Source organism: Meles meles, chromosome 17, assembly GCF_922984935.1.
Source record: "Meles meles chromosome 17, mMelMel3.1 paternal haplotype, whole genome shotgun sequence".
NCBI classification, from domain to species: domain Eukaryota; kingdom Metazoa; phylum Chordata; class Mammalia; order Carnivora; family Mustelidae; genus Meles; species Meles meles.
The window spans coordinates 10,042,907-10,056,008 of NC_060082.1; the positions used below are offsets into that span (position 1 = coordinate 10,042,907).

General features: G+C 38.0%; 1 protein-coding gene across 5 annotated transcripts in view; it reads right to left on the bottom strand.

Moving 5' to 3' along the window:
- MIA3 (MIA SH3 domain ER export factor 3) overlaps window positions 1-13,102 on the bottom strand; it is a 59,461-nt gene that overhangs the window by 17,684 nt on the left and 28,675 nt on the right. For 3 of the 5 annotated variants that reach the window (XM_045982717.1, XM_045982715.1, XM_045982714.1), the window contains exons 7-10: window positions 4,323-4,454; window positions 1,380-1,401; window positions 340-428; window positions 22-99 (exon numbers count right to left, since the gene is read on the bottom strand). In XM_045982717.1, the coding sequence (XP_045838673.1) occupies window positions 22-99; window positions 340-428; window positions 1,380-1,401; window positions 4,323-4,454 (321 nt within the window). Of the gene's footprint in view, window positions 1-21; window positions 100-339; window positions 429-1,379; window positions 1,402-4,322; window positions 4,455-5,389; window positions 5,649-13,102 lie in introns of those variants that run through there. The other 2 variants (XM_045982718.1, XM_045982716.1) reach the window with 2 other exon arrangements.

A 13,102-nucleotide genomic window follows, 5' to 3' on the forward strand; every position in this document is an offset into this window, starting at 1 on the left:
AAAAAGAGAAAGAATTTTTACCTTATATTTAATTGCTTCATCAGACAGAATCATATTTTGTTTCTTGGTCTCTTGAACATGTTTCTTTGACTCCTTAATCTATTTAAAATAAAGCACACAGAATTCAGAACTATAACTCACAGGGGTATCAAAACTTATCTGAGTAGGTAACTCCTTAGAGAAGAAAGATGTACTTTACACATATGATGATTACTTCAGATCTGGATAGCTCACAGGAAATAATGAAATTTTAAAATACCATAATAACTGCACCATAACAGAGGAGGAAATAATTCAAGCTGGAATCATGCGGGGGAAATACTGAAAGAATAATTATACCTTCTGTTCGTAATTTGACAGTTTTTGTACAAGTTCTGCGTTTTCCTTCATAATATTCTTCACCTTTGCAGCAATCTGCTGTTCAGTGACTAAAGGGGAGAGGAAATCCATAAGATTATTATGAGAACTAAGTAAAACTAAATAACCCAATGTATTAGCAGCACATTACCTAGCACTATGAGGAAAAGAACTTCTTACCATAACTATTACGCTTTTGAGAAAGCAACCTGCAGTTCATGGCAAATAAGGGTGTAAAAATACTAGTAAAATAAGGAAAATACGGGTGCCTGGGTGACTCAGTCAGTTGAGTGTCTGCCTTCTGCTTGGGTTGTGATCCCAGAACCATGGGATGGGGCCCCCCATCAGGTTTCCTGCTCAGAGGGGGAGCCTGCTTCTTCCTCTGTCCTTCCCCCCACTCATTCTCTCAATCTCTCTCTCATTCTCTCTCTCAAATAAAATCTTAAAACAAATAAATATATAAAATAAGAAAAATATAATAAGGACCCTTCCTTCAGTGAGATCCCAATTTATTTCAAAAATAGGAAATATAATAAAATATTTTAGCTTGATATCCTTCCCTTCATGGAGTACCTTTCTTCTCAGAAACTGTGACCATTCAAATATATGTTATTTGCAAAAAGAAAAAGACAAAAAAATACAAGCACACTGATTTACATCTCTATTCTTCAAATTATATACTTAAATATTTACTTTATTGAATAAAACATTAGCGCAGGAACACTGTTCATATGCAATAAATTTGCATTAAGTCAACAAAGCCAATCTGCCCCAAATCAAACTAATCATCTTCTCCTCCCAGAATTTGTTCCACTTCACCTCCTATCTCAGTTGGTAGCATCACTATCTACACTCTGTCACCCAAGCTAGCAACTAGGATTAGTAAATGGTTCAGGAGTGAGTGAGTCAATCAGACATCAGAAATCACTGTATCTATTTCTAGCTTACATATTTCTAGCTTACATATGAAACACTAATACTGAGGGAAGAGTACAAACAACAGAATAAGCCTAAGTATTTACCTTGATATACTCTACTCTTTACCTAGAAGAAAAATAAAATTAGATGTCAAAACATTTTAATAACAGAAATATTACAGTATTTCAATATTACAATATTATGAAAATATTATATACAATAGTCAAATCATTTTCACAAAATGAAAATTTAGTAAACAGTTTGGTTCACTGTAATAATCCACAGAATTAAAAAATAAGAAAAGGTTAAAAAGCATTTCAAATGTGGGGCGCCTCAGTGCCTCAGTCAGTTAAGCATCTGCCTTCAGCTCAGGTCATGATCCCAGGGTTCTGGGATCAAGTACTACATCAGGCTCCTTGCTCAGCGGGGAGTCTGCTTCTTTCACTACCCCATCCCCTGCTTGTGACCTCTCATGCTATCTCTAACAAATAAAATCTTAAAAAATAAAAAAATATTTTTTAAAAAAGCATTTCAGATATAATTGGTAGGGATGCCTCACAATTTCTGGTAGAAGCACTAAAGTGAATACATCATTTTGCAAATAAAGATATGTTTATGTATTAAATGAGCACCAATCTTATTAAGCACTTAATTTTAATAATGGAAATGGATATTTTCATATTAAATATATCAATGCTTCTTTTACCCCAAATCATTTATTTGACAACCCCAAATAGTGAGAATGAAGTCCGAGAATGAAGTCCAGAAACAATGATCATTCAAAGACACTTTCAGGAAACAAAATTAAAGGCATAATCTTTGTACTAAGATATGTCTCTCTCCCTCACCAGAAAACATCTTTGAAGTCCTATTACAAGTTAGCAATTGGCTGAATTTAGAGATCTAAAAATTACGCTAGGTCATCTGATTTTCTCAAAACCCCTGAACATAGTGGTCATCAACCTGAAAGGAAAAGAAGGCTGCTAGAGGAAAAGGTAGAAGCAACAAGAGAAATGACAACTAACCTCTAAATCCTCTCTAAAGATAGCACTGAATTACAGGGTGCAAAATCTAAGCAGGGGGAACGTGGGGGGCTCAGTCGGTTGTGTCCACCTTTGGCTCAAATCATGATCTCAGGGTCCTGGGATCAAAGCCCCCAAGTCGGGCTCCCTGCTCCGTAGGGAGTCTGCTGCTCCCTCTGCCCCTCTTCCCTAGTTTGTACTCTCTCTCTCACAAATAAAATCTTATTAAAAAAAAAAAAACAAAAAAAAACACTAAGCAGTACTCAATTTTTTAAAAAATTGCATCATTGAAAGTCTTTGTAACCCACAATTTATTTCCACTTTCAAAAGTTATAAATGGTAATGAAATACTCAGATCAGCCCTTAAATCATCCATGGTATCTCATTATTATTACAGTATCCAACAGCATGTATAATAATGTTGTTATTGGAAAATGCATTCAGAGTCCCAACATGGAAAGAAATGACTGTTTTTCTAATGTCACAGCCTTGTTAATGAGACAGTAAGTCCTCCTTTCACCCACATCAGTAGGCGGGAGGAGGTAGGAAGAAGCAAGAAGCAGGCAAATGAGAGCAGGGACCAAGGTTCCAAAGTCAACTGCTGAGGTTGAGAAACAGCAGTTAGGACATAAAGCCTGCATCATCCTGTGAAAATGTAAACAGGTGTTAGGATTTTTAAGATGGGAGAAACAAGAGTGGGAAATAAAAAACCGTTTTCACCTTTTCCCCTTCCACTCATCCTTTCTATGTTCCCTTTCTCCTTCCATCTGAGGAAAAGTCCCATGAGATCAGAGGACTCTTCCCAGGAATCCAGGCAAATGACCCTTCTTTTTAAGTGATTTTATCTTCACTTGTACAAGGAGAGAAAGCTAATGAACAATGGTATGTCTGATAAAACTAAGAAATCAGCAAAAGAAATAATCTTAGAAAGACATGCATCCAATGCTTTGGCTACTTTAACTGTTAAGCTTCAACTGAAACTGAAAGCTTTTCATCTGCAAAACCCAAGATTTCTTCTCCAGTTATGTTAGTTAACTATGAAACAAAAAGACATAATACAGTCACAAGATTGAATACATATGAGCATACATATATAGATAAGCAAAAAAGACAAATTCTGCACGGGAAGAGACTCTGAAGAAATAAAAATTTTAATAGTGTGTCTTTGGATACTACATAATCTGTGTTTCCAAATAAGAAGGTATTTTACGAGTCCAATAGCAAATGATCAAATTAGAAAATATGTGAAACAAAACAAAACAAAACATCTGTGAAACAGATAACATATAGAAAAATACTGCAAAATTACCTAGGGTCCTTGATATATTTTTTACTATTTTGTTCTCTTGTAGCATTTTTTTCTGTGCACATGTCTATTTTTATATATTTATATATACAACATACAGTTTGTATTTTACAGTCAGGACTGCTTTTTCCACCTAATATTAAATTGTGAGCGTTTTCTGGGCTCCCATATCTTTGAAATAATATAAATTTCAAGCGTTACCTAGTATCCTATTATATGGATGTACGATAATTTAACAATTCCCCTACTACAGATCATTTAGTTTGCACCAAGTTTTCACTCAAAAATCAGTGTTTCATTGATCACTTTTATATAAAACTTTTAATGCATGACTGGTTATTTCTCTAGGACAGATTAATTACAAAGGCTTTATAATAAAAGGATATGAAAACTTTAAGGCTTCTGACACATACTACTTAACTGCTTTTCAAGATGGCTCTAAGACTTGCCAGTTCTACTAGGAACATATACATGTGCCCAAGTAGGTACATATACATTTAACCTTTAGATTTTAAGATTTATAAATTGAAGTTTTCCCATTAAAATTATACATATTGTCTTGTTCACCTAAATATTTACCAACAAAGATTATACTGAACTACTTCACAAGATTAGCTGAGATCAGAAGCATTTGTGTAAATGAAAAAGAAACAAGAGGGCTAGCGATTATAAAATATCTGGTGTTTTGATGAGTCAAAGTATAAGTTTAATTTACTCACAACAAGGACAGTTCTCCAGAAGAAGACGGCAAATGAACCAATTCCCAAGAAGGCGGTGATAAGTACAGGTTTCCATGGCAAACCATAAAAATCAGGCCCAGGCTGAACATCATCAGGCAATGTTGCGACTAACTGAAACAGAAATATTGGAAATAACAAGAATCCATGAAGAATTTAGAACAGAAGAGTCACAAAGAACTATCCACAGAAATTCTAAACCGACCTCCACCAGGTAACTATCCCCTCAAAATTCTTTAGTAGCTTCCGCTGCTTCAATAGAGATGGGATGCCGGCAGCCTCTTATTTCTTGTCTGGCTTCAACTATTACCGAATATTATGAATCTAAATGTATTTAAGCTGAACACATACTTCCAGTTTGCAACAGGACCTAACACATCATGTTGTCTAGGACACGTCTAATCTCTTTGGATCAGACTTTCCTCTTTCTTAACCCATAACTTAAAAAGCCACATAAAACACAAAACTGAACACCCTAGAGAGAAAATCAATTTGTATGGCGGCAAATAAAACCAAAATGATATTGAATAACCCAAATAATGTGCTTTTTCTCTAAGATTTTCAGTCTTTATTCTACTGTTACATAAAAACAAAAGCTGAGTAAGCTCAGACGGCGCCTGGTAACTGGTCCGGACCGCGGCTCTGAATGTAACCGTCTTCTACATAACGCCTGCCGGTATTTTAAACGCTTCCTCGAAAACAGTTGCATGAAACACTTTCCCACCTTCTACGAGCACACAGCTACCGTACTGGCCCCAACCCACCACAGTGCCAGGGGTCACTAGAAAAGAACCCCAAGAGATCGTGACTTTCTACCAGAAAATAACACAGCTCCTGGTACAATCTAAGAAATCAGTAACAAATTAACACGGCACGAAACCTTAAAATCGCTCCCCCCGGCCTCCCTAAACAGCACTGCAACGTCTTGCCTGCCTCGGCCCTGACCCACTCCAGTTCTCCCTCCACCCGCCAGCACGCCAACTCCGCTCACAACTCGTCCACCCGCCTGCCGGAGCTGGGGTCCCTCCCTGGGGCACGGGGACCCTCACCTCCAGTAGCTTGGCTATGAGGGCAGCGTAAAGGACTGACAGGGGTCCCAGAAGTTCCGAGTCCCCGGGGGAAGCGGTGACAGAAGGCACAGTGGCAGGAACTGAGTCCATCGTGAGGGGGCGGGGAGCTGAGAGGACGCCACGTTCCCCCCTCGGAACAGCACCGAAGCCCACTTTCCCACCGCTTCCTCCTCCGGAAAGGGTCCGGCTGAGGAGGCGGTCACTGGGAGTGAACTTCGCCTTCCCGAGGCGAAGGCACTCTGCGCCGTACGCCTCCAAGGAAATACGTCATCAGACAATGCCCCTTTTATGACGTAAAGGCGCCTACGGAGGCCCGGCCCGCGGTGGGCGGGGCCATGGCGGACGGAACCAACGGTCACCGGCGCGGCCCGCGCGGAACAAACTGAGGGCGGCGCGCTGACAGAAGCCTCACTTGCCGCAGGAGCTGGGGTCTCCGTACCAGAGGAGCAGGGCCTGGGGCTGGAGAGAAACCTCCCGCTCACACCCCTCAAGGCCAGCCTTGTGTCACTGCGTGCTGAGACCCCAGACACCTGTCCCAGTGCCCAGACGGGAGAGCAGCCTCTCCCACGCCCCGAGTAAAGACATCCTCCCAGGTCTCCAGGGCGAGGCCTGCCTGCCCGAGTATCTCCAGTTCCCCGAAGCTCCGCTTTTCCTTTCCTAGTCCACAGGCTCGCACACTCTCACATTCCTGCAGATGCTCTGGAGTACGGCTTCTTCTAAGGAGCCATGTCATGACCACACCATACCCAAGGGTCCCGTATGTTATAGTTACGTGACTTTTGGAAAAGGACGGGGATTATGCATAGGCACGTTCCAAAAGTTGAAAAAACTGGGCGCCTGGGTGGCTCAGTGGATTAAAGCCTCTGCCTTCGGCTCAGGTCCTGATCTCAGGGTCCAACGATTGATCGATCCCCGCATCGGGCTCTCTGCTCAGCGGGGAGCCTGCTTCCCCACCCCCCCATCCGCCCCCACGCCTGCCTCTCTATTTGTGATCTCTGTCTGTCAAATAAATAAAATCTTAAAAAATAAATAAAAGTTGAAAAAACTGAGGACATGTAAAAGGAACAATGATGTTTGTAAATCTTTAAAGACAGGTCTTCCAGTTTAATATAAAAATTCAGAACAATCAGGAAAATCCTCAAAAAGAAGAGCAATGGAGGCGGGGAGGGGAGGTGAAAACAGGCGGCGCGATTAAAACAGTAGGGAACTGACCCAAGAATACAGATGGATTATGAACAGAACAGAAAATCCAAAAATACACCCAACTGCATTGAAAATTTAGAATATAATAAAAGTCAGCTGGGGAAAAAGACTAAGTGACGTTAGTATAACTAATCCATATGAAAAATGTTAAAATTGGGTTTTTTTCATAAGGAAAAATTCCAAATGATCAGAAACCTGAATGTAAAAAATGAAACCAAGTACTAGAAGAGACATGGGTGAGTTTCTCGATGTATTATGAGTGATCAAAATTCCTAATTATGCCTCAAAATCCAAGAGAAAAGAATTGCCAACAACTACTTGAAAATAAAAAACATGCCTAGCCCCTGCATGCAAAAAAATGTGAAATGTCAAAAAAGTTTGACAACCAGAGAAAAAATATTTGTAACATTAGAGACAAGGGGTTAATATTCCTAAAGTATGAAGAACTGTACAAGTAAGCAAAGAAAACAGACCCAAAGCTATAGAAAAATGAGCTGAAATAAAAGAATCAGCAGTTCTCAGGAAAAGAAATAGGAAAAGCTCACAAACATATGGAAACATGCTCTGCCTCACTGATAATAAAAGAAATACAAATTAAACCTACACTGAGGGCGCCTGGGTGGCTCAGTGGGTTAAGGCCTCTGCCTTCAGCTCAGGTCGTGATCCCAGGGTCCTCGGATCGAACCCCACATCGGGCTCTCTGCTCAGCGGGGAGCCTGCTTCCCTTCCTCTCTCTCTCTGCCTGCGTCTCTGCCTGCTTGTGATCTATGTCTGTCAAATAAATAAAATCTTAAAAAAAAACCACCCAAAAACCTACACTGAGATACCATTTCTCACTTATACTGGCAAATCTAAACATCTGACAACATATTCTACTGGCGAGAGAATGTAGGGAAAACAAGTACTCTCACCTATTGCTCATGGTTCCACAAAACGACACAACCTCTATGAATGGGAATTTAGCATCATCTCCCCAAACTGTGTGTTTACCTTTTGATGCAACACTCCCACTTCTAGAGATCTCAAAGATACTGTGGACATAAAAAATGTTGAAAAGATATATAAACAAAACAATGTTATTCCAGCATTATTTATAAGAACAAAAGACTTAAAACAACCAAAATGTTCATCAGTAGAAGAGTTGCTGAATATACTGAAGTTTACTGTGAAACTGGAAAAAAATAAATTTATATACTGCTAGGGTATGGTTTCCAGAATGTTGTTTTTTTTAAAAGGAGGGGTGGAAAAAGTGTAGACTACTACTTTTACGTAAGAAAGTAATGAGACAAATAAGTATTTTTTTATGGCTCTGAGATAAAATTCACATACAATAAATGGCATATATTCAGAGTGCACAATCTAGTAAGTTTTTTTTTTTTTAAGATTTTATTTATTTATTTGACAGACAGAGATCACAAGTAGGCAGAGAGGCAGTCAGAGAGAGAGGAGGAAGCAGGCTCCCTGCCAAGCAGAGAGCCCGATGCGGGGCTCGAACCCAGGATCCTGGGATCATGACCTGAGCTGAAGGCAGAGGCTTTAACCCACTGAGCCACCCAGGCGCCCCCAATCTAGTAAGTTTTGACACATGAAAACACCTGTGAGAACCTCATCACATTCCAACTGAACATATCCTTCACCTCCAAATGTCTCCTCATCCCACCTCCTGCCACTTGCGGACTGGGCCTGCCCAAACAGAAGTTCTCTATCATAATAGTTTGCATTTCCTACAGTTTTATATATGAAATTTATAATTACCATGTATCCTACTTCTCTGGCTTATTTCACCAGCACACAGATTCCCCCATGTTGCTGCGTACATCAGTAGGTAACTATTCCTTTTCATTGTTGAGTAGCATTTCACTGGACGGACCTAGCACAATTTGTTTATTTATTCAGCTGTTAACGGGCATTTGAGTTTTTCCCAGTTTTTAGCTTTTAAGAATAGAGGGGCTATGAATATTGATGTACAAGTACATGGAGGTAGATGCAGAATTTATTTTTTCAAGGGTATATGCTTAAGAAAGGGATGGTTGGAGCATTTGACATGCACCTTCCTAAGAAACTAACAACCAGTTTTCCTAGGTGATGAACCACTGTACATCCCCCACCGGAAGTATGTACTTCCAGCTTCTCCATATCTTCTCCAACACTTGGTATTTTAATTTAAATCATTTTTAATTTTAGTCATTCTAATAAGTATGTGTGATAATTCATGGTGATTTTAATTTGCATTTCACTGGGAAGTAATGATGTTGAGCATTTTTTCATGTGCTTATTTCCTATGCACACATCTTATTTGGTGAAGTGTTAACTTTACTGGTTTATTTCTTATGAATGGGCTTTAAGAGTTCTTTATACATTCTGCATATAAGTCCTTGTTCATATATACACTTTGCAACGATTTTCTCCTAATCTGTGCCTTGTCTTTTCACTCACTTAACAGTGAAAGCAGGAATTTTTATTTTGATGAAATCCAAATTATCAAATTTTTCTTTTATGAATGAATCCTTTTTTCAGTGTTAAATCTAAGAAATCTTTGCTTAACTTTTTTCTGTAAGTTTTATGGTTTTAGACTTTATTCAGTTCAATGAAGCATTTTGACTTCATTTATGTTCATGACTGAGCTATGAATCAATTTTTTTGCACAGGGATATATCCAATAGTTCCAGTCCTGTTTGTTGAACAGACGTCTCTTTCTCCACTCTGTGTTTCTACCTTTGTCAGAAGTCCATTGCCAGGTATGTGTGGATCTATTTCTGGACTGTCTGTTCTATTCCAGTGAACTTTTTGTCTATCTTACATTGATACCATGCTCTCCTAATTACCATTACTTTACTGTAAGTCTTGAAATCAGGTCATGTTTGTATTGTTCAAGGTCCTTGGAATTTTCTGTATGAATTGTATAATCAGCTTGTCGTTTTCTACCAAAAAACCCTCCTGAGATTTTGATCAGGATTATGTTGACTCTGGGGATCAAAATGGGGAGCTTAATATCTAACACACTGTTTGTCATAGTGACAATATGATAGCTTAACAATATAGTCTTCTGACTCTCAAACAACGGATATCTCTCCATATTTAGGTCTTCAATTTTTTTTTTTAAAGATTTTATTCATTTATTTGACACAGAGAGAGAGATCACAAGTAGGCAGAGAGGCAGGCAGCGAGAGAGGAGGAAGCAGGCTCCCTGCGGAGCAGAGAGCCCGATGTGGGGCTCGATCCCAGGACCCTGAGATCGTGACCTGAGCCGAAGGCAGCAGCTTAATCCACTGAGCCACCCAGGCGCCCCCAGGTCTTCAATTTCTATCAGCAGTATTTTATAGTTTTCAATTATAAGTCTCACAGTATTGCCAGATTTATCCTTAAGTACTTCATATATTTTGATGCTATTGTACACAGAAGACTTTAGTTTTAATTTCCAACTGTTCATTGCTAGTACATAAAAATACAGATGCTTTTAGATGTTAATCTCTATCTGGTAACCTTACTAAACTGTAGCTTTTTTGTAGATTCCACCAGATTTTTTCCATAGATGTTCAATGTCTGCAGATAAAGACAGTTTTACTCCTTCCTTCCCAATCTGTATGCTTTTTCTTTTTCTTGCCTTAGTACGCTGGCCACTGTCTCACTGTGCCCCACTTTAGTGTTGAATAGATGTGGTGAGAGTGGACATCCTTGTTTTGTTTCTGATCTTACGGGGAAACAATTATCCACCACTGAGTACCATGTTAGTTAAGTTTTTCATAGAGGCTATTTTAAGCCCCTTCTATTCCTAGTTTGCTACCATTGTTTTTAGCATCAGTAATCAACATTTGATTTTTTTTCAAATGTTTTATCTATCGAGCTGAATATTTGGATTTTATTTTTAAAATTTGTTAATATGTTACTTACACTGACTAATTTTCTAATGCTAAATGAATCTTGCATTCTTGGGATAAACCATACTAGGTCATTCTGTGTCATACTTTTGATATGGTGTTGGGTTTGATCTGCTAAAATTTTAGAGTTTTTGTGCCTAAGTTCATGACGGATACTGATCTGGGGTTTTCTTTTCTTGTCATCTCTCTGTCTGGTTTGAATTGGGAAATATCTTGCCATCTTCAATTCTCTAAGAAGAGTGAGTTTATATAGAATTTTTCTTCCTAACAAGTTTCACTGAATTCACCAGTGAAGCCATCTGGCCCTGGAGTTCTCTTTGTAGAAAGATTTTTAATAAACTCAATTTCTTTAATAGTCATAGGCTATTTAGGTCATCTGTCTGCTGAGGAGGCTTTTCCAATTTGTGTCTTAGATGGAATTTCATCTCAGCCAAACTGTCAAATTAAGTGACATAAATTTTCATAATATTCCCTTTTTATTGTTTTAATTTCTGTAGAACCTATAGTGATGTCCCCGTGTGATGACAGACATTGGTAATCTGTGTCTCTTCCTTTATTTCCCTGAACACTCTGGCTAGAAGTTAATCAATTTTATTAATCGCAAAGAACCAGCTTTTTTCCCATTGGTTTTCCTTTTGTTTTCTATTTTATTACCTTATGCTCTTTATTTCTTTTCCTCTGCTTCTAGGGGATTAATCTGCTCTTTATCCCAGTCTCTAATAGTAGAAACGGAGGTCACTAGTCTGAGACCTTTCTTTTCTAATATAGATAGTGCTATAAGTTTCCAAGTAGTGCTTTACTGTTACTACACAAACTTGATATGCTGTTTTCATTTTCATTCAACTCAAAATACTGATTTCCCTTTTGATATGTTTGACCTGTAAGTTATTCAGAAGTATGTCAGTTGGTTTCCAAATATTTGTGGACTTTCAAGAGATCTTTCCATTACTGATTTCTCTAATTTAATTTTACTGTGGCCAGAGAACATACTTTGTATGATTTGAATCTCTCTGTATTTTTAACACTTGCTTTATGATCCAGAATATGACTTGTCTTGGTAGATGCCCCATGTGCATTCAAAAAGCATATATACTTTGCTCTTCTGGGGTGTTCTATAAATGTCAGGTCAAATTGGTTGACAGTGTTGTTCATATCTTCTAGAACCTTATTCTATCAATTATTGAGAGGATATTGAAATCTCCAATCACAATTACATACTTATATCTGTTTTTCATTTAGTTTTATCAATTTTTGTTTAATATATTTTGAAGGTCTATTATTAGAAGCACAAATATTTAGAATTATGTTTGCTTGACTACTTTATCCTAGAAAATAACTTTATCCCTGGTAATATACTCTCCTCTGGAATCTACTTTCTCTGATACTAATATAGCCACTCCAGCTTTTTTTTTTTTTTAAACGTGGGATATCTTTTTCAATCTTTTTAGTTTTAACCTTCCTATGTCTTTATAAAGTGTGATTCCTGAAGGCATCTATTTGGGTATTGCTTCTTTACGCAATCCAACAACCTTTGCCTTTAAATTGGGGTATTTAGACAAGTTCTATTTAATATAATTACTGGTATGGTTAAGTTTAAACCTAGGCATCATCTTTTTTCCTATTTATCCCATCTGTTCTCTGTTCCCTTGTTACTTTTTTTTAAATTTTTTTTAAAAGATTTTATTTATTTATTTGATAGAGAGAGATCACAAGTAGATAGAGAGGCAGGCAGAGAGAGAGAGAGAAGGAAGCAGGCTCCTTGCTGATGCGGGACTCGATCCCAGGACCCTGAGATCATGACCTGAGCCGAAGGCAGCGTCTTAACCCACTGAGCCACCCAGGCGTCCCCCTTGTTACTTTCATTCTGCCTTCTTTTGGATCAACTGAGTCCTCCTAATGATTCTAATTTATCTCCTCTGTTGGCTTATTAGCTCATTGTTTTGTGATTTTGGTGGTTGGTTTAGGGTTTATACCATACACCTTTAACGTACCATGGTCTACCTTCCGGGGATCTTGTACTACTTCATGTGCATAAGAACTTTAAAAGAGTTATTACCATTTCTTGCTCTCCTCACCTTCTCATTATTGTTGTCATATTTTTACTTTTACATATTTTTGAAACCCATGCTACAAAAAGTTGAACTTTGAAGATATTTAAATAGTAAGATAATGGTTTCATATAACTACTTATATAGTTACCATTCCTGGCATTCTTCACCCCCTTTCTATAGCTTGACTATTTTCATCTGTCATTTTCTTTATGCCTAAAGGTCTTCCTTTAACATCTCTTATGGCACAGATGTGCTGGTAAATTCATTCAGCTCTTGTACGTTGGGAAAAAATCTTCATTCAATCTTTGTTTTACAAAATTACTTTGCTATGATATTATAGGTCAACAATATTGTTCAAGTATGTTAAAAGATATTATTCTACTCTATTCTCCCTTGCCTTCTGACAAGAAATCTTGATGTTAACCTTATCTTAATCCCTCTCTATGTAAAATGCCTTTTTTCCCCTCTGCTTTTAGACTGCTCTTTATCACATATTATAGGCAATTTGATTATGATTACCTCAATGTAGTTTTCTTCATGCTTCGTATTTTTGGTTTCAT